This window comes from Scyliorhinus canicula, chromosome 2 (genome assembly GCF_902713615.1).
Source record: "Scyliorhinus canicula chromosome 2, sScyCan1.1, whole genome shotgun sequence".
NCBI classification, from domain to species: domain Eukaryota; kingdom Metazoa; phylum Chordata; class Chondrichthyes; order Carcharhiniformes; family Scyliorhinidae; genus Scyliorhinus; species Scyliorhinus canicula.
The window spans coordinates 196,079,420-196,105,356 of NC_052147.1; the positions used below are offsets into that span (position 1 = coordinate 196,079,420).

Sequence of the window (25,937 nt, forward strand, 5' to 3'; positions counted from 1 at the left end):
CCCATAGTGTTGGGTGGGGTTACTGGGCTATGGGGATAGGGTGGAGGTGTTAACCTTGGGTAGGGTGCTCTTTCCAGGAGCCGGTGCAGACTCGATGGGCCGAATGATCTCCTTCTGCACTGTAAATTCTATGATTAAAATTCTATGATTAATGAAATGATTCACTCCAGCATAATTGCAAGGGATCACCACCCTTTTCAGCGACTTTTGAGTATTATCATCCCCCAACCTGAAACTTGTGGAACTTACAAATTCCTTAACCTTGTTACGATTTTCAGCATTCAAGGAGTCCACGTAGCATTTTAAACAGTAAATTCCACACACAGTAGATGTGCAGCCACTGTCCAATACAGCACAACTGAAGGATTCTGCAACCAACACCTTCATTACCAAGAGGACAATGCCTTCTTTCTGGTCACCATCTTTTTCCTCTTCCGACTCCTCCATGTCAGGCTTAGCTTCAAACGCTCTATTATAACGTGTTGGACAGTTCAAAGCATAATGGTATTGAGAGTGACACCGAAAACATCGATTTATCATACCCTGGGCATTTCTGGGGTTCATTTTCCTATTTCCATTCTCCATGTCCCTCCTCCTATCATAAGTTTTAAATGCGTTTCTGTCCTCATAAGTTCCGGGTCCTGATCTCCTTCCATATTCTCGTAACCTGTTCATAGCCGTACGATCTCGCCACCCTGTCAGTAGTGTATCTTGCATAGTCTGCTTTATCGCTGACTGACCCATTTGTGACATGAGAGCCATAGGAATTGAATGTTTCCCAAGGAACTTCTTTAAAGCCTCTATCATCTGATCAAATAAGATATCATTATCCGCAAACTTAATTCCTGTCAAAACCAGGAGCCTGTCCATATTGGACACTCTAGCACAGTCCAGTAACTTAAATGCCAACACAGACTGTGGAAATTCCAGGCGATGTTTGTGCAGCCTTCTGTATAGTCTGCTAAATTCCATCATATAGTCCTCAGTAGAGATATCCTGTTTTCCAGAATCTATCAAAGTCTGACCAGGCTTCATACACACTTAACAAGTCATCCTTTTGATAAATCTGATCCATAAAACGTAATAGAGCCTCCAGACCTTCTTCTGAGTCTAGTCTTCCAATTCCAGGTCTGAAAACACTTTGCTTTGGATTTTACTCTCATAAGGTAGAGAAAGAGCCAATGCCATACCTTGTTTCCTCTTTCCAAGGGCAGTTACCTTAGTCCACGTAACAACTTAACTTCTCCATTGGTCTTACAATCCTCTTTCAGAAAATAGCGGGTGATAGTCATATCCGGCCATCTTTATCCAAGGTTCAGCCATATTTTCTTTCTTTTTCCTTCTCAGTCACTCCTTGGTTGATTTTTTTCCTGGAAAGGTACCTTTCAATCCTTTACATTTACACAGCAACCATCCTCTGCTACCACTGTTAGCCTGTAGCTGCTGTTGAGTAAAGAATCAAGAGATCTGCTCCTTTTCCCAAACACCTTCATTTTTCTTAGAACACACTCAGCACCAAACTCTATCAACACATCACATGCCTCAAAGGCCACCTGTAGCCTCTTTACATGTCAGTGTCAACTATTGGATCAATGAGACATCTAATTGGAATGTTTCTTAACCCATTCCTTAACACCAATGATGCGTTAACGCCGTTGCAACGGCACCCAACGCGATTATGGCATTTCGGAGTGGGCAGACCATGGCTGACAGACGTCAAACCGCCATCGGTCCCGATTTTGGCGTCTGAATCGATTCTCCGGCCGATTGCCGATTACGATAACAGCCTTGGGAAACGGAGAACCCCACCCTCAGTGTTTAAAATAAGTTTTATTCTAAATGGTTGCATTTCTACTGTTGACAACATTTTGTCCTATTATAAACAACCACTGTGGATTCTACTCATTTAAAGCACTTGCAAATACTTATTGTGAGTTGATCGACTATGCTCTCGCCACTTTATCTTGTACAGATCAACTAATCCCTCCACTGTTTACGAGAAAGTTACGGAAAATGGATGCTGTTTTAGGATCATTCGCACATTTGGAATGCAAAGTTTCTGGTTCACTTCCAATGAACTTTACATGGTATAAGGATTTTAAAATAATAACATCTGGTGGAAAATACCAAGTATCTTGTCAAGATAACTCAACAACATTGCAAGTTAATGAACTAGATTTTTCTGATCACGGAACTTATATTTGCAAAGCGACCAATTCAGCGGGAAGTGCTGAATGTAGTGGTATCTTAAAAATAACAGGTTTGAAAAATTAACTTGCTTTATTTCACATCAGTCCTCGCTTTTGCATGCACCTGCACCAATTAAATTTCAGATTTTTGCTAGGTACCCTACAGAGGGCTGAATTCATAACCCCGCTTGGGGTCGGAATGGATATGCACATGAGTACTCCAGTATCCAAATCCGGGTTGGTTTTCTGAACCTGACCCTGGCACCAGCCATTTTTCCCCAATTACTTGGGGCAGTTAAGGCAATCCACACTCATGAATCATACAGCCAAGTAGGTTTGTTAAGGGCCTTTCTCAGCACACTTAAAAGAGACTATCTGACCTTTAATCTGCTTTATCTGTTTGGAAACTGTCACCCAGTGGCAGACTGGAAGGCCAGCTCTCCAAGCAAGCCTAGAGGTTCTCCCAGTCTGCCTGTAGAGCAACTTCAACCCCACCGCACCACCACCATCACCCTCCCCGCTATTTTATGGGAAGCCCCAGGGGAAATCCCAATGAGTGACTGTTTCCCCAGTACAAGACCAGGAATTAGTGATGGCTCCTATTCCTTGGCCCTGGAGGGCAGAACCAGAAAATCCCGCCTATATATGCTTAAAATTTATTCTGCGGTTTTTATTGACTGACAGTTCAGCTATTTTGTTTTCAGTGAGGCTTTATGCAATGTAAACACATACTATTGAGATCCAATTATATTATTCTTTTTCCACCTGAATTTTAGAACCACCAAGTTTTGTGGAAAAACCTGTAGCCCAGGAAACTCTACCTGGTTCCACAGTGCAGTTTAGAAGTGTTGTGAAAGGAACTGCTCCACTTTCTATACAATGGCTGAAGGATGGCAGGGAGCTGATGTCTGGAGCTGACTGTTCCATTTTAAGTGAAGGCTCAACAAGTTTACTTGAGTTGTTTTCAGCTAAAGTTTCCGATTTGGGTGACTATACTTGTGCAGTCAGCAACAAAGTTGGCAGTGCCACTTGTACAGCAAGACTATTTGTCAAAGGTGTGTATTTCAGGTTGTTAAACCACTGTCGAACACTGTAAAAAAATTCTGGGCATGATTTAATGGGGAAAAAAAGAGTCCCATTTTGGGCGCATTTAGCGGGGTGTTTCTTGGCTCCTGCAGTGCTAACAGGTGCCACGACGAGCTCTTCCAGGCGCGGGCATTCGATCTCGGGCCTTGAGAGACACCGGCGCCGACATATTTAAGTGAGGCTAACTGCTCACTTAAATATGGAAATATGGGTCCTGCCCAGTGAGCCAGATCCAGATAGCGACATCTCAAGAGATCTCGTTACATCTGGCGAGGTGTCCTGTGTTTTGCAACTCTCGGGAGAGGCACCTAACTTGGTGACACGATGAAGCCGTATGATCGGGCCCTCTATCTTTGCCCAAGTTGAAACTTTGCATATCTGCAAAGTTATTTGTCTTTTGTTTGTTACATGCTTTTCTCTCGTTTGTTACTCTTAATGTTACGATTGAGCTTTGTGTTATCTTCTTTTGTTCCTTATTTGCTGCATGTGTTTCAATGGGAGGGTCTTATTCTCACTTGGAAAGAGGCTGAGAAGCAGGGATCCATTTAACTGGGTGGGAAGGGGCAGTTGGAAACCATGTTGCTTTCTCTTTTCTTTGAAAGTAGCTTTATTCAAGAAATCTTCCATTTTACAACAAACACATTGTCTTTTCATCTTACCCGAATTACGTCTGGGGTGGAATGACCTGAAGGCAGACTTCATATCGAGAAACTAATTGAGGTCCTTATGTGACTACTATCATGTCTCATCCCCCAGCCACTGGTATTTAACCAGTAACAGGCGGCCGCCACAACATTTGGGCAACTCACTAGGTAACCCTGGCAGGTATCTTGCAGCCTAGCAGAACTGTGGTGCCTTCTATTTGGGCAGCGCTTGCCCAATGGTGATACCTGGTTAAGGCATGAACCATGTAGGGGTAAGATCCCCACCTACCAAAGGTACTACCACCCCTCCACAACCTTGTCGGGGCCAGAGAGGAGGCGCCAGTGAACCTGCCCCATTTATCTTGTTCCAGAGGCTTGATTGCTGATCCTTGGACTGGGCCTCCTGTGGTAGCAGCAGTGGTCAAAGCTTCTGGTGGCACTGCTAGTATTGGAGAACTACCATTCCTTGATTAGCTGGAAGCTCTCGGGGGTGGGATATTTCTTCTGAGGATAACACAGCCCCCAACTCAGACCCAGTGCCTGAATGGCAGTAAATCTGGGTTGAGAAGAGCATGGAAAGCCACAGCAGGGTTGTCACCAGCTCTACAAAAGTGGCAGGCAGGCCCCACTGCTGCGAACATAAAATTTTGCTTATTATTCTTTAATATGTTGTAAGAATTTGTTCCTGTACTTTACTATTGTAATTAAGTTTACCACATGTTTTTCTCTAGAACCTCCATATTTCATTAAGAAGTTAGATCCTGCAGCAATATTTAAAAAAGGAGAAACAGCAAGTTTTGAGTGCAAAGTAACTGGCACGCCTGAAATCAAAGTCTCTTGGTTCAAGCAGTATCGTGAGCTTCATGCCACTGAAAAACACAGGATGTCATTCATTGATTCTGTGGCAATCCTTAAAATTGTTGATATAAACCTGGATGATAGTGGGGATTATATTTGTAAAGCACAAAATGAAGCTGGCAGCGAATCTTGCGAGATTAAAGTTGCAGTTAAAGGTTTGTAAAAATTATGATTACGTTTTCCATCAGAAGTAAATTAGTCTTTCTGAAAGTGTTGCAAGTCCCTTTTGTGCACTTCTGGAATATTTGGGAACCAGACGAAATTTATGGTTCTTTTTGACTGTGGAATAGAAATTAATTGCGTGAGGGAATGTGGCAAGCGCGTTTTCATCAGAGACTCCAGGAGATTTAACTACTTGGTTTGATTTGAACATAGCTATTCAGTTGCTCATTGCTCGAACTGTGCCCTGATTTACCTCTGGTGAAGTTCCCATCAAAGTCAAGTGGATGACTCAACCAATGCCCGAGCTAGTGATATTAACGTGGGAAACGTCAGGAATAGAGTGCAAAATGGAAATGCGTCTTTTAACAACTCTTTCATTATTACTGATGGAGTTAGTTTAAACTCCCCTTCCATTATTTTATTAACGTTACTATAATTTGCATTTGACAAAATTATATCTGGCAGTAGACTGTTGGTGCCATTGAAATGTATAGTGAAATATAAAACAAATGTGAAGTTCATTGGTTAAAGTATTTGACTAATCTGGATGAAACATTAGCAGGAGAAAATTTTTCTATATTGGTTTGTCTTCCATGATTATTCATCAGCTATCTGAATGAAAATCACTGACATATATTTGGTGTCAGTGAGTATTGCTGGGGCTCACTTTGCAGAACTTAGATCTTTGGGGTATATAATTTGTAAACCATGTTATGTGTTTATTTTTCTAGAACCTCCTACATTTATGAAGAAGTTTGAAGCAGTTGAGGTTGTAAAATCTACTGATATCACTCTTGAATGTGAGGTGTCTGGTTCAGGTCCCTTTGAAGTTATGTGGTTTAAAGACAATAAACAAATTCGACGCAGTAAAAAATACAAAATAGTATCTGACACTTCGTTAGTCAGTCTTTGCATTCTAACATCTGATAGCTCAGATGTTGGTGAATACATGTGTACGGTAAAAAATGATGTTGGGAGTTGCTCCTGCAGTTCTACAGTCAGTTTGAAAGGTCAGTGGCAATCTGGTTCACCTTAATTATTTACATGTTGTTTGGTGTCTGCATGCTGTCATGTTCCTGTGTGCCATTATTGAATATTTTGAAATGTAATATTTTCAACAGTTAAACACTGGCTGTATAATTATAAATTAAAACAGATTATATTCTCTTTACTTCAAACCAGAGAGACCAACCTTCGTACAAACAATAGAAAATGCAACAGTATTTTCTGGAAATCCCGCTGTATTTCAATGTCTTGTAAAGGGCTCAGTTCCAATAACTACAAGCTGGAAAAAAGATGGCAAACATGTTAAAGAAGATGATAACATAAAAATGTCCTTTGAAAACAAGGTTGCCACATTGCAAATTATTAAGGTTGAAGAAAATAACAGTGGAAATTACACCTGTCAAGCAAAGAATGACGCAGGAACTGCAAAATGTGTTGCTGCATTAGCTGTAATGGGTTAGTAGCAAGTATTAAGCACAAGTATTGATCATAAGCTGTTGATCTGTTTCATGACATATATTTTTCCACATAAAATTATTTGTAAGCTTATTGATTAATTCTCAGATCATCCAAATTACTAATGCTATAACTGGCAATGGGAACATTTTCCATGTTGAGCAGTCATTGTTAGAAACAAGTATTCAGCGCTATTAAATGCCAGCACTGCCAAGCTGGCAATGCCAAGGTGTTCGGGTGGCTTCAGCAGTGCCAGGCTACCACCCTGCCAGAGGCTAACCACCCTGGGACCTCAGATCACTTGGGATTCCCCCCCTCCCCCATTTGCCATTCTGTCTGATCCATGTTTGTGGAGACCAGTGCTAAATGGCACCAGCTCAGGAGCTCCGAGGCGAGGAAATTCGATCTGGGATGCTGGGTAGATCTGGCGTAGACTTATTCAAGTGGGGCTAACTACTCACTTTAATATACGAATCTGAGCCCCGTGCATTTTGGATGGGATCCAGATTGTGACAACTCACAAGATCCCATTAGATCTCAAGAGGCATAATGAGCCGGATAAATCTCACGAGAGGCCTCTCACGAGATGTACCGGCCGAGTTGGGTGTGGTGCAACCGTTAGATCACACCCTAAGTGTGGGTGAATACACCCTGGATCTCATCCAAAAGGCCAGCGGGAAGCACATCGCCAAATCAGTCCAAAATTACATGGGTGAATTGCGCCCTCAGAAGTGTTCTTCCACTTCATCCATGTAAGTGTTCTCCATTTACATCATAAGAAGTCTAACAACACCTGAGGAAGGAGCAGTACTCCAAAAGCTAGTGATTTGAAACAAACCTGTTGGTCATTAACCAGGTGTTGTAAGACTTCTTACTGTGCTCACCCCAGTCCAACGCCAGCATCTCCACTTCATGGCTTCCATTTACATCACCATCAATTTTATGACATCTCTGAATGAGATTGGTGACTTACTGCCCAGATGGGGACAGTTTTGCCACATGAGCATAAAACCATTGTAAGTTGAATGGAGACTACCCAAAGTTATTTCACATGGTACGTACACAAAAAGATTGACTGACATTGCAGAAGTTGTGACCAGATTCACCCTAATTCTGAGTAACCAAAGCCATTATACAGGTACCTACTGCATATTTTGAAATAACAATCCTAACAATCCTAATATTGTGCCGTTTCCCTGCTGAAAATTATATAATTTTTCTTACAGAACCTGCGAATATCATAGATAAAACAGAGAAAGTCACAGTGTCTTCAGGAAACCCAGCGATTTTAGAATGTACTGTAGCTGGCACACCAGAATTAAATGTTGCATGGTTCAAAAGTGGAAAACAACTGGAATCAAATAGAAAATATAAAATGAGTTTTGTGAATAAGGTGGCCAGTCTAAAAATTCTGTCTGTTGAAAAGGATGACAGTGCAGACTATACTTTTAAAGTTCAGAATGAGTTTGGAGCCGACAGCTGCAACATCTCTTTGACAGTATTAGGTCAGTGATTAATTTGTATTGATGACTTTGATTTCACAAAGCAACTATTTTAAAACCAAATCTTACAACGAACTTTGAAACAATTAACTCTTCTTTTAACTTTTTTTTTCATTTTCTTTCCCTTGTACTGGACAGAACAAATAATTGCTCCAATGTTTACAAGAAAATTAAAAGAAATGAGCAGTACTTTAGGATCCTTAATACGAATGGAATGCAAAGTTTCTGGTTCTATTCCCATGAACATTACTTGGTATAAAGAGGGCAATGAAATATCAGCTAGTAACAAATACAAGATGTTATTTGAAGACAACATGCTGTCTTTAGAAGTCAATGAGTTAGACATTTCAGATGGTGGAATTTACACCTGCAAAGTGGCAAATTCAGCAGGAAAGGATGAATGCGGCGCTGTCTTAAGTGTAAAAGGTTTGAAAAATTGCTTTGTTATATTTCCTTCTCAATGATATGCTAAGAAAGATTATTTCTTCATCAAATTAGCCAATTGATTTTTCTTCACTTCAATATTAAAGTCACGAAATATGCCGCTTGAACTTCATTTTCTTGAACTCTTAATTTTTAAAAAAAGATATGACATGATGTACTGCTTATAAAATCGTCTTCAATCTGATCATTTCTTCTAGTTTCTACATATGTGAGTTAATTAAATGTGTTTTTTTCTTGTGTGAATCTTAGAGCCACCAAGCTTTACAGAAAAAATAACATCGCGTGACGTTATACTCAGTTCTACAGCACAGTTTAGGACTGTTGTCAAAGGAAGCACACCGTTATCGACAAAATGGCTTAAAGGGGACAGGGAACTGATGCATGGTGTGGCATATTCTATTTGGAATGAAGGCTCAACATATTTGCTAGAGTTGGTCTCAGCTAAAATATCTGATGCGGGTGGTTACACCTGCCAAGTCAGCAATGATGTTGGTACAGTTGCCTGTTCTGCAGAATTGTTTGTGAAAGGTGTGCATTTCTGTATTTTTTATTGCAACTATGTATTCTATAAAACTTTTGAACTATCAACTTGTTTTCCTGATGGGTGATCTGTTCTCGTGGTAAATCTTTACACTGCTGACCACGGAGTGCAAATTATCCAGAATGGGCTGGTATTCAGACTTGATGTTCTTTTTTGAATCTCTAAATGAACGGTTAGATGAAGTGTCATATAACGTGTTCGAGTCTAGGGAAGAACAGGCAAAACTAAAATCATACATCAAATTGATTTGTATCTTAAAATGACAGACATGGACAATTTTGAGACGTTTTGAAACCTAGAATGACCCACCCCGAAACAAAGAAGAACGATTATAGTGGACGCAGTAATGAGAATTCCTGATAGAATAGGAAAAAGGAAATTTGGTTTGTTCTAACATACCCAGTGATCCAATTTGGAATGAAACAATGATAATTTTTAAAATTTGTAACTTTGCACTTGAAATTAATTCTTCACTAATTATTTATACCTAAATATTAGTTGGAATTGCTTTTCATTATTCTTTAATTTAAATTTTGGCTTCTAGAACCTCCTAGCTTCATGAAAAAGATACAGTCTTCAACAATACTAAAGAAAGGAGTCGAGGCTCGTTTTGACTGTATTATAACTGGCACGCCTGAAATCAAAGTCACTTGGTACAAAAATGGTCATGAAATCATAGCCAGTAACAAATGTATGATGTCATTTGACGGTTCTGTGGCAGCTCTTGAGATTCTTGATGTTGTTCTGGATGACAGTGCCTGCTACATATGTGAAGCAAGGAATGAAGCTGGTAGTGACAGTTGCAGCACTGAGCTTGATGTTAAAGGTCTGTAATAATGCCTTTCCTAATGCCTTTCTTAAAATATATATTACAGTTTCTTGAGCAAGGCTTCTATCAGTTTCTGCACTTTAGTTGATTTGGGTTTCCTCATTGTGATTACTTTATAGAACCTCCCAGCTTTAGAAGGAAACTTCAGTCTGCTGAGATAGTTAAAACTAGTGGCGTTACTCTTGATTGTGAGGTGGTTGGAACAGGTCCTTTTGAAGTTACGTGGTATAAGGACAATAAACAAATTTTTCGCAGCAAGAAATACAAAATCATCGCGGACGATTCTTTAGCCAGTCTCTGCATTCTAACATCTGATACCTATGATCTAGGCGAATACACGTGTACAGTAAAAAATGATGTGGGGAGTTGTTCCTGCAGTTCTCAAGTCAGTTTCAAAGGTCAGTTGTGGCATTTGTCCGAAAATATTTTCTTTCCACTGGTAATAGAGCTATTTTAGTTTTCCTGTTTGCCATTGGCAAAGTAATTGCTTATATATCTGTGGAAGCATTCAACCTTTATATGTTAAAGCATTCTTAGAAAAAAAAATGAAAGACTGGAATGTATTCACGTTGCCAATTGTTTTGAACCAGAACCCCCAGGATTTATAAAGAAGATTGATAATATCACAACATTGTCAGGGGACTCTGTTGTATTCCAATGTCTTGTAAGAGGCTCAACACCGATTCATGCCACTTGGGTGAAAGACAAAGATGATGTCAAAGAAGATGGCAATATTAAATTGTCTTTTGAGAATAATATTGCTACTCTTCAAGTGAATACTGTTGGAAAGAACCATGCTGGGAAATATACATGTCATATCAAGAATGATGCAGGAACTGAGAGGTGTTTTGCCACATTGTTAGTAGCAGGTCAGTGTGACATTAGCTTAATAGTACTTTCCGCTTCAAAGCTTTTGCTCATTGCGAATGAACTTCGGTACTTTGCCGTGCATCATAGAGGTCATAGCAGTAATATATTTAAGAGATCTTATTTTTCCTCATAGAACCAGCAAAAATCACAGAACAAGCCCAGTCACTCAGTGTGACTGCAGGAAATCCAGTAAACTTGGAATGTACTGTAGCAGGTACACCAGAACTAAAAGTTAAATGCTTTAAGGATGGTGATGAAATGGTAACGAGCAGAAAACACAAACTCATTTTCGAGAATAACGTGCTCAGCCTAAAGATTCCTTCAGTTTCTAATGATGACACTGCTGAATATACTTTTGAGGTCAAGAATGAATTTGGAACCAGCATCTGTAAAGCTTCAGTGACTGTATTAGGTTAGTGTTTTATATACATTTAGAATTTGATTAATTGTAATCTTCAGCACAAGGTGAAAATTACAGTGAAAAAAATTTATTTCAAATAAGTTGACCATAAATATAGATAAAGGGTTCCATTGTTACATTTTTGTCTTCTTGAGACCCAAAAATGATAAGAGTATTCAAATCAGCTGTTTTTTTTAGAAAGCGCCATGGGTGGGATACTCCCGTCTCTTCTTTGGTGCGACCCATTGTGAGCGAGAATGGAAAATTTAGAGATCCAACCAAAACTCCATTCACTTTTAGCGGCACTGGAAAATTCCAGTCGCGAAAGAGTACTGAAGGTTTCGGCCTTTGTTTTGAATGATCACAGAAGGTGTCTTTCCTCGTAAAGCTGAAAATCCCACTGTTGAAGTCATCACAACTGATTATAAACAATCACAGTAGATTTGATTCATTTAAGCACTTGCAAATGTTTATTGTAAGTTGACTGGCTTTGCCTTTGTCACCTTATCTTGAACAGATCAAATTATTCCCCCATTGTTTACAAGAAAGTTACGGGATTTGGATGCTGTTTTAGGATCATTCGTACATATGGAATGCAAAGTTTCTGGATCTCTTCCAATGAGCTTTACATGGTATAAGGATTTCAAAATAATAACATCTGGTGAAAAATACCAAGTATTATGCCAAGATAACTCAACAACGTTGCAAGTTAATGACGTCGACTTTTCTGATCACGGAACTTACATTAGCAAGGCGACCAATTCAATGGGAAGCGATGAATGTAGTGGGATTTTGAAAGTAACAGGTTTGAAAAATGAACATGCTTTGCAGTTCCTGTTTTAGCTTTTGCATTTACCTGCACTTGTTCAGTTTCTGATTTTTGCACGGTGCCCTAAAAATGTAAGCTAAGTACTAAAGAGATTCTCAATTTTTTTTCACCTGAATTTTAGAGCCACCAAGTTTTATGGAAAAGCCTGTAGCCCAGGAAACTCTACCCGGTACCACAGTTCAGTTTAGAAGTGTTGTGAAAGGAACTGCTCCACTTTCTATAAAGTGGCTGAAGGATGGCAGGGAGCTGATGTCTGGAGCTGAATGTTTCATTTTAAATGAAGGCTCAACAAGTTTACTCGAGTTGCTTTCAGCTAAAGTTTCTGATTTGGGTGACTATACTTGTGAAGTCAGCAACAAGGTTGGCAGCGCCACATGTACAGCAAGACTATTTGTCAAAGGTGTGTATTTCAGGTTAATTTGTTAATCTATTGTTGAACATGGTTAAAAATTCTATCTTCACCTAGTTTGAAAACTTTGCGTGTCTGCAAAGTTAATTTTCTTTGGTTTGTTACATCTTTTCTTTTGTTTGTTACTTTTTATGTTACTATTTTGTTGTGTGTTGTCTTTCTTTATTCCACCATGGCCGTAGGTGTTTAATGTTCCTTTTTTTGTTGTCTCTGTTCCTGCACTTTACTACTAATTAAGTTGACCACATTTTCTTCTCTAGAACCTCCGTATTTTATTAAGAAGTTAGATCCTGCAGCAATATTTAAAAAAGGAGAAACAGCAAGTTTTGAGTGCAAAGTAACTGGCACGCCTGAAATCAAAGTCTCTTGGTTCAAGCATTATCGTGAGATTTGTGCCAATGAAAAATACAGGATGTCATTCGTTGATTCTGTAGCAATCTTTGAGATTGCTGATATAAACCTGGATGACAGTGGGGATTATATTTGTAAAGCACAAAATGAAGCTGGCAGTGAATCTTGCGAGATTAAAGTTGCAGTTAAAGGTCTGTAAAAATTCTGGTTATGTTTGCCATCAGAAGTAAATTAGTCTTTCTGAAAGTGTTGCAAGTTCCTTTTGTGCACTTCTGGAATATTTGGGAACCTTTACTTAAGCTGCCCAGTTTTATGGTTCTTTTTGATTGTGGAAAATAAATTAATTGTGCGAGGAAATGTGGCAGGTGCAAACTGTGACATTGTCGACTTTGGAAGCCCAGGGAGATTTTAACTATTGGGCCTGATTTCAATGTAGCTGTCTGAGTGTTTGGAGCAGAAAGTGACAACTGGCTTCCTGTGCCAAGGCTTTGGGTGGGGTAACATGGGCTACTTGGAACAATGGTGACAAGGTGTTTATACCTTGCATTTGGCACCAGGAAATGTCAGAAAGCATCAGCAAGGTCAATCTCGGATTCTCTGAGAGATTCTCTACAGAAGGGTGAAGCCCAGAGCAAGAAGGTGCAATCTTCAACTGTGAGGCTGGAAGACGTTTCCATTGTGAGATAAGATTTGGTCTATCTCAGAGACTCTGCTATCTTCCTGACAACTTTACCTGGAGAGTGGCCATTGACGGGAACCCGCATCATGCTCAAAATAAAATTAAAATTTCATTGCTGTCCCATTCAATTAATCGGACTCCAATTTATATGTTTCGGTGAGATTTCTGCTGCAATCCAATAGACATTTTTCTCTACCCAAAGCATTGGTGTTTTCCACGCAAACATAAAGTGTATTTATTAAAATATTTGAATAATCTACATTCAATAATAGTTGAAGGAGAAAGTGTCCGGGTGTTGGTTTGTCTCACACGATTAGCCATTACATTTTAAAATATGAATCTCAATTCTTTTGTCATTATAATGTCATTTGTAATTGTTGGGAGTCATTTTACAAAATCTTCGATTTATAAACCATGTTATCGTCTTTACTCTTTAGAACCTCCCACATTTACGAAGAAGCTTGAACCAGTTGAGGTAGTAAAATCCACTGATTTCACTCTTGAATGTGAGGTGGCCGGTTCAAGTCCCTTTGAAGTTGTGTGGTATAAAGAAAATAAACAAATCCGACACAGTAAAAAATACAAAATGATATCTGATATTTCTTTAGCCAGTCTTTGCATTCTAATGTCTGATAGCTCAGATGTTGGTGAATACATGTGTACAGTAAAAAATGATGTTGGGAGTTGCTCCTGCAGTTCTACAGTCAGTTTGAAAGGTCAGTGGCAATCTGGTTCACCTTAATTATTTACATGGAAGTTTGTTATTATGTTCTTCTGAGGAATGATATGCTTGAAACAATTTTTAATAATTAAACTTTGGCTGTGTAATTATAAATTATAACAGATCATATTCTCTTTACTTTAAACCAGAGAGACCAACCTTCGTACAAACCATAGAAAATGCAACAGTATTTTCTGGAAATCCTGCTGTATTTCAATGTCTTGTAAAGGGCTCAGTTCCAATAACTACAAACTGGAAAAAAGATGGCAAACATGTTAAAGAAGATGATAATGTAACAATGTCCTTTGAAAACAATGTTGCCACATTGCAAATTATTAAGGTTGAAGAAAATGACAGTGGAAATTACTTATGTCAGGCAAAGAATGACGCAGGAACTGCAAAATGCTTTGCTACGTTGGCTGTATTGGGTTAGTAGCAAGTCATACGCACAATTATTATCCAACAGTCATTGATCTTGGTAATATTTGCTTCTCCACATAAAATTATTCTAACGTCAAAATGAGAAATGTTATAACTGGCAATGAGACATTTTCCACATTGAGCAGCTATTGTCAGGAATAATATAATAAGAAGTCTTACAACACCAGCTTAAAGTGCAACAGGTTTATTTGGAATCACAAGCTTTCAGAGCATAGCTCCTTCATCAGGTGAAGGGGCTACACTCCAAAAGCTCGTGATTCCAAATAAACCTGTTGCACTTTAAGCTGGTGTTGTAAGACTTCTTACTGTGCCCTGCCCAGTCCAACGCCGGCATCTCCACATCAAGAATTATATAGTTCCCCCTGCTTGATGCCAAAGATATGACTCTGGCAAGTTCTTGGAAAATAATTTCCACACCATCCAAGTGGTTTCATTCCCTTATCATCTATTTTATAAGCTTTGGACGCGAGATTGTTAACATAATGTCAAGACAGGGACAGTTTCCCGACAGGAGCACAAACCCATTATGAGTATGGAGAATGGGCAGCAGAATAGAAAGGACGTGATTGCACTGGAGAGGGTGAAGAGGAGATTCACCAGGATGTTGCCTGGGCTACATTGTTTGAGCTAACGAGAGCGACTGGTTAGGCTGGGGTTGTTTTCCCGGGAGCAGAGAAGGCTGAGGGGGGGACCTGATTGCGGTGTATAAAAGTATGAGGGAATATATAGGGTGGACAGAAAGGTACCTTTCTCCTTAAAGGAGGGGTCAATAACTGGGGGGCATAGTTTTAAGGTAATGGGCAAGAGGTTTAATAATAATGTCTATTAGTGTCACAAGTAACACTGCAATGAAGTTACTGTGAAAATCCCCTAGTCGCCACACTCCAGTGCTTGTTCGGCTACACAGAGGTAGAATTCAGAATGTCCAAATTACCTAACAGCATGTCTTTCAGGCCAGCTGGGAGAAAACCCGAAGCACCTAGAGGAAACCCACGCAGACTCAGGGAGAACCTGCAGACTCCCCACAGACAGTGACCCAAGCCGGTAATCAAACCTGGGACCCTGGCACTGTGAAGTAACAGTGTTAACCACTGCTACCGTGAGGAGATGTGAGGGAAAGGTTTTTCACTCAGAGGGTGGTTGGAATCTTAAAAGCGTGGTAGAGGCAAGAACCCTCTCAACTTTTAAGAAGTATTTAGATGAGCACTTGAAATGCCATAGCATACAAGGCTACAGACCGTGCTGGAAAATGGGATTAGAATAGTTAGTGCTTGATGGCCGGCGCGGATGCGATGGCCGAAAGGCCCTCTTTCCACACTGTGAAACTCTATGACTCTATGAGTTGATTTAAAGCTACCCAAACTCATTGCACATGGAACACCTACGGTTCTTATGTAGACTGATACTTCTATTGCAGCAGCCTTCACTGAATTTGAACTCAACCCATAGGACTAACCGATTTTACACATTGCTGTGCCCATATTAATTGTCTTAAAACAGCAATCCTAACACAATTATTGTACGGTTCGCCTGATGGAGATGGTCTAATTTTTCCTGCAGAACCTGCGAATATTATAGAAAAAACTGAGCCATTCACAGTGACTTCAGGAAACCCAGCGATTTTGGAATGTACTCTAGCTGGCACACCAGAATTAAATGTTGCATGGTTCAAAAATGGAAAACAACTGGAATCAAATAGAAAATATAAAATGAGTTTTGTGAATAAGGTGGCCAGTCTAAAAATTCTGTCTGTTGAAATGGATGACAGTGCAGACTATACTCTTAAAGTTCAGAATGAGTTTGGAGCCGACAGCTGCAACATCTCTTTGACAGTATTAGGTCAGTGATTAATTTGTATTGATGGCTTTGATTTCATGAAGCAATTATTATGAAAACCAAGTCTCATCACAAAGTTTAAAATAATAAACACTTTTTTCCCCTTGTGCTGGACAGAACAAATAATTGCTCCAATGTTTACAAGAAAATTAAAGGAAATGAGCAGTACTTTAGGATCTTTTGTACGAATGGAATGCAAAGTTTCGGGTTCTATCCCCATGAGCATTACTTGGTATAAAGAGGGCAATGAAATATCAGCTAGTAACAAATACAAGATGTTATTTCAAGACAACATGCTGTCTTTAGAGGTCAATGAGTTAGACATTTCAGATGATGGAATTTACAGCTGCAAAGTGGCAAATTCAGCAGGAAAGGATGAATGCGGCGCTGTCTTAAGTGTAAAAGGTTTGAAAAATTGCTTTATTTCTTTCTCAATGATACTCTAAGAAATGTTTATTTCTTTTTCAAAGCTATTTTTCTTAATTATTCCCTATAATAGCAATGTAACTAAATAGAAACTATCAAACATTTCTATCCTCATTTCTTTCAAGTCTTTAGATTTTTGAAGGATAGCCATGTATTATTCATAAAATGATCTTCAATCTGATCATTTCTTCTAGTTTCCATACACGAGTTAATTAAATGTGTTTTTTTCTTGTGTGAATCTTAGAGCCACCGAGCTTTACAGAAAAAATAGCACCACGAGATGTTATACTTGGTTCTACCATACAGTTTAGGACTGTTGTCAAAGGAAGCACACCGTTATCGACAAAATGGCTTAAAGGGGACAGGGAACTGATGCATGGTGTGGCATATTCTATTTGGAATGAAGGCTCAACATATTTGCTAGAGTTGGTCTCAGCTAAAATATCTGATGCGGGTGGTTACACCTGCCAAGTCAGCAATGATGTTGGTACAGTTGCCTGCTCTGCAGAATTGTTTGTGAAAGGTGTGCATTTCTGTATTTTTTATTGAAATTCTGTTTGATACTATACTGTTTTCCTGCTTAGTTTTAAAAGTTTAGCGCCACCAACTTTTTTTCTTGATGTTTGATCAGCTCTAGTTGTACATCTTGATAGGCAGTGTAATTTGCCAAGCATGACTAAATCTTGGCTGATTCTCAGACTTGATGTCCCTCATTTGAAATCTCTTAAGTTTTGACATTAACTTTTAGGTGAAGAACCATAGGTTAAGACGCGACATTTAGTTAATTGTGGAGGAATCTTCCTCAGTTAAGGAAAACAATTTTAAAAAAAGGTCGTAAGTCAAATTAGTTGATCTCATGAAAGGACAGGGATGGCAATTTTGAGAACATTTAAAGTCTAGACTGCCCAGCCCTCAAAATGAAGAAGAACCTTAAGAATGATGGCAGTAATGGGAAAAGCTGACCATATATGCAAAAGGAGATTTTGTTTCTTTTACCATACACAGAACTCCAACTGAGCATTTTTTTTTATTAAGTTGTAAATTTGATGTGTAAATGGTTTGTAGCAAATTATTTATATTTAAATGTTAGTTTAAATGGCTTTTGATTATCCTTTAAATTTTTTCTGACTTTTTAACATTTTGGCTTCTAGAACCTCCTAGCTTCGTTCAAAAGCTAAATACTTCAACAACACTAAAGAAAGGAATTACAGCACATTTTGAGTGCATTATAACTGGCACACCTAAAATCAAAGTTATTTGGTACAAAAGTGGTCATGAAATTATAGCCAGTGACAAATATATGATGTCATTTGATGGTTCTGTGGCAATTCTTGAGATTATTGATGTTATTCTGGATGACAGTGCCTGTTACATATGTGAAGCAAGGAATGAAGCTGGTAGTGACAGCTGCAGCACTGAGCTTGATGTTAAAGGTCTGTAATAATGCCTTTCTTAATTCAGCAACAAAATATATATTACAGTTTCTTGAGCAAGACTTCTATCAGTTTCTGTACTTCAGTTGATCTGAATTTCTTTATTGTTATTACTTTATAGAACCTCCCAGCTTTAGAAGGAAACTTCAGTCTGCTGAGTTACTAAGAGGTTGTAGTGCCATTCTTGAATGTGAAATGGCTGGTACTGCTCCCTTTAATGTTAAGTGGTCTAAGGATAACAAGCAGATTCGATTAGGTGAAAAATATAAGATGGTCACTGAGAACTTTTTAATTAGTCTTCATATTTTGAAGATTGGTGCTACAGTTATTGGTGACTATAAATGCACAGTAACAAATGATGTGGGAAGCTGCTCCTGCAGTTGTGGTGTCAGCTTGAAAGGTTAGTTACATTGAGATTGCAAAGTATTTTTAGCTGTAATTACATTTTTTACAGAACAGTTCCAAAAACATTTTCTATTATATATTTCTATTTTCTTATCACGAGCAAGGACTACAAAATAATTCATATTTATTTGTCTGAACCAGAACCCCCCTCATTTCTAAGGAAGATTGAAAATGTTACAATAGTTTCTGGAAATCCTGCTGCATTTCAATGTCATGTAAAAGGGTCACAGCCCTTATCCATAAGTTGGGTGAAGGATAATGATGATATCAAAGAAGATGATAATCTAGCAATTTCTTTTGAGAACGATATTGCTGTCCTGAAAATTAAAGCTGGTGAAGCGAAACATGGTGGAAAATATATCTGTCAGGCTAAAAATGATGCAGGAATTGAGAAATGTTTTGCTACGTTGACAGTAACAGGTTGGTAGGAAACATTTGTAAATCTGGTTGGCCAATATGTAAAAGTCAGTTGCTGCTAAGCTCAAATGTAACATATTTGTGAAAAAGAAGCACGCATTATAAGACTAAACATTACTCAGTACAATATTCTTTCTTAACAGAACCTGCAAAAATTGTTGAGCGAGCAAAGTCACAGAGTGTAACTGTGAGAAATCCAACAAATTTGGAATGTACTGTAGCTGGTACACCAGACCTAAAAGTAAAATGGTTTAAAGATGGAAAGGAGCTTACATCCAGCAGAAACTGCAAATTGAGTTTTGTGAAAAACATAGCCTGTTTAAAGATTCTGTCGGTAGAGAAGCCGAATAGTGGTGAATATACTTTTGAGGTCCAGAATGAATTTGGAATCGACAGCTGCAAAGTTTCCTTGACAGTATTAGGTTAGTAATTTAAATATGTTGGCAGATTTAGTTGTGAAAAGGAGTGCAGTTAAGGCATGAAATTAGATTTGGTATTTTGGGCTACATTTACATCTTAAGCTTACAGGTTGTGCTCTATGTTGTACAGATCAATTAATTGCTCCAACATTTACGAAAAAGTTAAAGGATATGGGCACTGCATTAGGTTCTTTCATGTCCATGGAGTGCAAAGTATCTGGCTCTCTTCCACTGAGCATTCATTGGCACAAAGATGGGAAGGAGATATCAGATAGTAACAAATATAAAATATCACAGCAAGATAACACTTCAGCTTTGGAAATCCATCAACTAGAAATCGCAGACGGTGGAATTTATACTTGCAGTGTATCAAATGTAGCAGGAAGTGATGAATGCAGTGCCACACTAGTTGTGAAAGGTTTGAACCATAATCTTTGTGTTATCTACTCAATTTCTTAACAGAATTTCTTGAACTAATTGCTCTGAATTAGTCTGAATTATCTTCATATATGCTCTTTATCGCAACAAATATATTTTTTCTTCAATGAATTTTAGAGCCACCAAGATTTATAGTAAAACCAATGTCACAGGAGGTCCCCCCCTATTCTGCAGTGCAGTTCAAGAGTGATGTGAAAGGAACACCTCCCCTGACTTTCAAATGGTTTAAGGATGACAAGGAGATAAATTCTGATGCTACATGTCGCATTATGACAGAAGGTTCATCCAGTTTTCTGCAACTGTATTCAGTAAATCATTCCAGTACAGGATACTATACTTGCCACGTTACCAATAATGTTGGCATAAATACCTGTACAGCAAAACTATTTGTAACAGGTGTGGAAATTTTAAGTAGTGTTGGTATATGTTATCAACACCTTGTTTGTGTTTTTACTTGTTGTCATGTCTTTAAGTTGCTGGGTATTCTCAGTACAAAGAGATCTTTTTTGTCTGTTTACTATGTTCGCATCTTGTGTTCTTCATGACATCAAACATATAATCTTATACTCTTTATCCCATCAATTTTACATTTGCTTCTTATTTTCTTTATGAAATCAAGACTATGGGCAGGATTTACCGGCTGTTCAAGCAGATGAGAAATTTTGGTCCAACGCTGGCACACTGATTTCCCGGCAGCAGGGTAGACAACGGTGGGACCGGGAGATCCCGCTGGCGGGCCACCTCCCTCACCAAAAAAAACTCACGTTGGGATGGTCGGTAAATCCCGCCCTAGTTCATCTTATATTCTTCATTAAAGCAATTCTATTGAATGCTTTTTATTATATACAACACTAAAAATTCTCTTTGATTTATGTCTTTTTAAAATAATTTGAATTATTCTCTTCCACATATTTCACAATTCCAATTATTCCAAAACACTAACATTCTTGTAACTCTGGCACTAAATGTCCTCTATTTTGGTTTCCTAGAGCCCCCATCTTTCATTCAGAAGCCCGAACCATCCAAAGTACTGAAGAAAGGTGAATCAGCACACTTTGAGTGCAAAGTGACTGGCACGCCTGAAATAAAGGTTTCATGGTTCAAGAATGACATTGAAATTAGCGCTGGCACCAAGTACAAAATGCGTTATGATAATTCTGTAGCAGTTCTTGAAATCATTAATGCTGACTTAGAAGATAGCGGGGATTACATATGTGAAGCTCAGAACGAAGCTGGCAGTGCAAGTTGCAATGTAGCTTTTACTGTCAAAGGTAAGTACCTTTTTTCAAGTGCATGTAAAAGTTATTTTCTAAAGCGAGTATGTTTTCACTATGAATGCATAAATGAGACAAATTACGATCTTCTTACAGAACCTCCCATTTTCATTCAACCACTTGAGGCAGTTAATGTCATAAAAGGCTCTGATATCGTACTGCAGTGTGAAATCCATGGGACATCTCCTTTTGAAGTTACCTGGTACAAAGACAAAAGGCAAATCCGAGCGAGTAAAAAGTATAAAATTATTTATGAAAACCATGTAGCAAGTATTCATATTCTTCAAGTGGCAACTCCAGATATAGGGGAATACATGTGCATGGTCAAGAATGATGTTGGAGGTGATACTTGCATTGGCACAGTAAATCTAAAAGGTTGGTAAATTTTCCAAATTTTAATTTTACTACTGTTGCTCTTGTAGGAAAACAAATCACAAGTAAAAATATTTCTTTAATTCTTCAGAGCCACCAGTATTTGTGAAGAAACTTTCCAACATTTCTTCTCTGCTTGGAGAGTCTGTAACTTTAGAAGCTACCATTAAAGGCTCAGAACCAATTCATGTAACATGGATCAAGGATCACAAAGAAGTGAAAGATAATGAGTACATGACTGTTACCCATGAACACAACGTTGTAACATTACACATTTCAAAAATAGAACCAATTCATGGTGGAAAGTATACCTGCCAAATCAAAAATGATGCTGGAATGCGTGAGAGTGCTGCTGTAATATTACTTCTGGGTTAGTAACTAATGTCAATAAGTTGACATTTCTAGAATTTGCTTTGCATTTAAGAGCATTGCCAAAATTATTTTATTAACAATGTATATGGAGAACCTTTTGTAAAAATACTTTTTTATTTGTATTTTAGAACCTGCCACAATAATCGAAAAAGCAGAGTCTGTCAGTGTAACTGCAGGAGATCAAGCAACTTTGGAATGCATTGTTAGAGGTACACCAGAACTAAAGGTGAAATGGTTGAAAGATGGTCAAGAGTTAGCATCTGGCAGGAAGTATAGGATCAGTTTTGTAAATGGGATTGCCAACCTAAAGGTTCTTTCTGCAGACAAGGCAGACAGTGGCCAATATACTTTTGAAGTCCATAATGATGTTGGTAGCAGCAGCTGCAAAGCATCAGTCAGCGTACTAGGTTTGGTTTCTTCTTTTTTTCTTGACTACGCTTATTTTCAGGATTTCTTAAATACTTGTTAAACAAATCTTTTTATACTGATGGCTTATTATGTAAATTAAACAGATCGAATTATTCCACCAACATTTACAAGAAAGTTAAAGAAGGTGGATGGTATCTTGGCTTCACCTATCCAAATGGAGTGCAAAGTGTCTGGATCACCACCTATTGCTATATCTTGGTTCAGAGATGGACAGGAGATTATTCATGGAGTAAAATATCATCTCACATTTGGAGATAATACATGTGGTTTAAAAATAAATACTTTGGAAATGTCAGATGTTGGCAATTATACATGTAAAGCAACAAATACTGCAGGGAGTGATGAATGCAGTGGTGTCTTGACTGTGAAAGGTCAGTTTATATTTCTATGAAGATTCCGATATTTTACCTTGCTCTTTGTATTGTTAAGATCTTATTGGAGACCGGTAATGATTTTTATAGAATCCACACAAAAATCAAAGAACATGAATGCTAGTAAATATATTTATTATAAAGTCAGTTACATTAAAGATAATAAAAGTACAATGAACTCATGTGCTTATAATCTAAACTGAATTCCCTTAATCACAGAGTTATTCTTAACTTCTGAGGGTTTACTTCTGTTCTTTCCCCTTTTCAACCTGGTAGCTTTTAACCGCAGAACTGTCCTTCGCAGTGAAAGTATGTTGAAAATCCTCCCTGGAGCACAAGCGAGACAAATGCTCCAACTTTGTCTTAATTCCTCGTGAATTAGGTCTTTTCAATCTGAGCTCAGGCTTCCAACCACATTCCAGCATGGGAGCAGTAGAGACATTGAACCTCGAGCAGCTCTCTCTCCTTCCTGAACCCTGGCAGGCTAACCTGTCTTCAATATTCAGTGATATTTTAAGAAATCCTGCTGACACATTGGTTCCCTCTGTACCCTTTGCATCTTAAAGGCCATCACCATGGCAACATGAATCACATAGGCCTTGTATCTTGGTAGATATACAGATTAGCTGTCCTTGACATTCCAGCCAGCTTTTATCTTAGACCTAAATGGACAGTTTAAAGCACAACTCTTAACCTGACATTATCAACTTTTCTGGAATTTTGGAGATTCACAGGCTATCCACTATTAGCACAGGCTGCTGCCATTTTCATTAGGTGCAAAACATCTTGCTTCTGCTTCCCAGAAAATCAATCTGGGTCCCCTTTCATCTCACATCAGTCAATACAACATGGGCGTACCTCGATAACCTCTGCTTGAGAATCTCCTCACATTTATTCATACAGCAAAGCCTGTGAAGACTAATTTGACCCAATAATTTTACTATAATTATTTTAGCGGCCCAATAAATAATGATGGGCTTGATTCAAGCAAATGGGAACAAAGTCCCTGAGCGAGTGCGATTAGCCGCGTTTTCCCAGCACTCATAATGCCAAGAAACGCATGGCTATGCAATGTGACTCGCATTGTATGGGGCCGCAATGGGGAACGTGTGACACATAGCCCCATTTTGCAGAGCATCCCAGTGTAAAAGGCCCTAAAGCAAATCCCAACATCCCTCCCCCAGCCCGAACGCACCGCGATCGCGCATGCACACAAAATGCCAGCTTAACACCTTGGCAGTGCCAGCCTAGCACCCTGGCAGTTCCCATACCACCTGGCAATGCCAACTGGGAACTTTGGCAGTTCCAGGGCACTCCTGCCCAAAGGGCATGCAGCAGGTGCCTTTGATCCCCTGGGAGACCCCATGAGTGCCGTTCTATCAGATCCCTGTCTGTGGTGACCAGTGCTGAACGGTGCTTGTCCGAGGTCTCTGAGGCAAAAGGGTTGACACCCAAAGCCTCAGGTACCTCGGGAATTTTCACATTAGGATGGAACTAACTGTCTTGTTCTAATATGTAGATTTGCCAAAAACTGACCCACCCACATTGGACTGGATTTACATCGCACGTTCTCGTGAGATCATGCTTAATCGGAGTCTCCCGGCCTTTATTGGCCATGCTGTGCCATGGCAAGCTGCTTTTCCGACCCAGCATGGCCACTGGACCGCGCCCGATATGTAATTTATCATCTGACCGTCCAAGCCAGGACAGAGCTCAAGAGCTCTTTCCCATGCTGGGACTGCATCAGCTCATAAACATTCTAGTGTTTGAAGATTTAATGATTCAGTGTAACAAAGAAATTAAAGAAGTCAGTCATAGTATTTAAGTTAATTTTCATTAATTAGCCACAAGACCTCATGTAGGAATTTGCTAGAATTCTTACAGAAGTCTCAACAAGAAGATCTGTTGTCACTTTCAAGCGACATCAATGTGGGTGTTGGGTCAGGACAGAACCAGGCCCAGCTATGATCATTGTCTTCATCAAACCCTCAAACTGTTACAGCCCAGCTTTCAGGCTTAAACATGAAAAATGGTCACTTGGCTGAGGCACCGGAGGCTACTATTATCTATGGATTATGAACCACTGCTGTCAGGGAGAGGGAGAAAAGGGTTAAAAACTGTGGAAAAGGAAGTAAAACTTATTTTGTTTTAATTTCTAACAGAACAATTATGGTCTTTACCTTTATCTTTCCAATAAATTTATATCTTAATGTTCCATTGTGCTATTTTGCTTTGACTCCTTTAGAACCACCTTCATTTGTGAGGAAACCTGATCCTCAGGAAGTTTTACCTGGTTCAAATGTGAGATTTACAAGCATTATTACTGGAACAGTTCCACTGAAAGTGGCATGGTTTAAAGGTAGCACTGAACTGGTAACAGGAAGGAACTGTCAAATTTCTTTAAGTGGCTCAACAACAGTATTAGAGCTACTGAACGTAGATTCTTCCCAAAGTGGAGACTATATCTGCCAAGTCAGTAATGAAGCTGGCAAAGATTCTTGTGCAACAAAATTGTTTGTGAAAGGTTTGTAACGTACAGATTAAATGAAAGAGCATCTGTGTAAGTTGTTATTTCACTTGAGTTGCTTTGCCTTTTTGAGACCTCTTTTTATATGTATCCTTATCAGAACCTGCAGTATTCCAGAAGAAGTTGAAGGATTCCAGTATTGTACTGGGGAAGTCAGTTTGCCTTGACTGCACATACACTGGTGCCCCAGAAATTAAAATCAGGTGGATGAAAAATGGAATAGCTATATTCCAGTCGGAAAAACATATTTTAACTACTACTGAAACATCTTGTATTTTGGAGATTCTCAACTGTATTAGAGACGATGATGCAAAATATACATGTGAAGTAGAAAATGATGCTGGAATGGATGTTTGTCATGCTGAGGTCAAAGTATTAGGTTTGTTAAACTTCTGATTTCCATTAGTCACTAGTCACTGACTTTACATCAATATTATGTTCCTTTGCTTTCTTTTTTATACATGTAATAGGCATCATCTTTAATTGTTGATATATATATATATATATTGATTCTACTTTAGAACCGCCAGCATTTGTCCAACATTTGGAACCTCTGGAAATAACAATAGGTGACCCAGGATTCTTTGAATGCGCCCTTACTGGAACACCTGAAATTAAAGTGTCTTGGTACAAAGGAGACACAAAACTGAGAGCCACCCCTAATTGCAAAATGGAGTTTGTGAATAATGTTGCAAGAATGGAACTGAAGAAAACAACTTTAAGTGACTGTGGGGAATTTATATGCAAAGCTGAAAATAAAATAGGGGCCTGCTCATCAAAGGCCATGCTCACTATCCAAGGT

The 25,937-nt window shown here is 38.8% G+C and overlaps 1 protein-coding gene across 1 annotated transcript in view; it reads left to right on the forward strand.

The window, feature by feature from the left end:
• LOC119961858 (titin-like) overlaps window positions 1-25,937 on the forward strand; it is a 408,409-nt gene that overhangs the window by 139,187 nt on the left and 243,285 nt on the right. Inside the window, 34 exon segments of the mRNA XM_038789292.1 lie at window positions 1,973-2,260; window positions 2,966-3,244; window positions 4,651-4,932; window positions 5,671-5,949; window positions 6,122-6,400; window positions 7,627-7,905; window positions 8,041-8,328; window positions 8,596-8,874; window positions 9,432-9,713; window positions 9,836-10,114; window positions 10,307-10,585; window positions 10,720-10,998; window positions 11,504-11,791; window positions 11,937-12,215; window positions 12,485-12,766; window positions 13,692-13,970; window positions 14,125-14,403; window positions 15,977-16,255; window positions 16,370-16,657; window positions 16,923-17,201; window positions 17,830-18,111; window positions 18,233-18,511; window positions 18,658-18,936; window positions 19,077-19,355; window positions 19,483-19,770; window positions 19,908-20,186; window positions 20,780-21,061; window positions 21,161-21,439; window positions 21,528-21,806; window positions 21,937-22,215; window positions 22,321-22,608; window positions 24,854-25,132; window positions 25,236-25,514; window positions 25,657-25,935. Of these exon segments, the coding sequence (XP_038645220.1) occupies window positions 1,973-2,260; window positions 2,966-3,244; window positions 4,651-4,932; window positions 5,671-5,949; window positions 6,122-6,400; window positions 7,627-7,905; window positions 8,041-8,328; window positions 8,596-8,874; window positions 9,432-9,713; window positions 9,836-10,114; window positions 10,307-10,585; window positions 10,720-10,998; window positions 11,504-11,791; window positions 11,937-12,215; window positions 12,485-12,766; window positions 13,692-13,970; window positions 14,125-14,403; window positions 15,977-16,255; window positions 16,370-16,657; window positions 16,923-17,201; window positions 17,830-18,111; window positions 18,233-18,511; window positions 18,658-18,936; window positions 19,077-19,355; window positions 19,483-19,770; window positions 19,908-20,186; window positions 20,780-21,061; window positions 21,161-21,439; window positions 21,528-21,806; window positions 21,937-22,215; window positions 22,321-22,608; window positions 24,854-25,132; window positions 25,236-25,514; window positions 25,657-25,935 (9,555 nt within the window).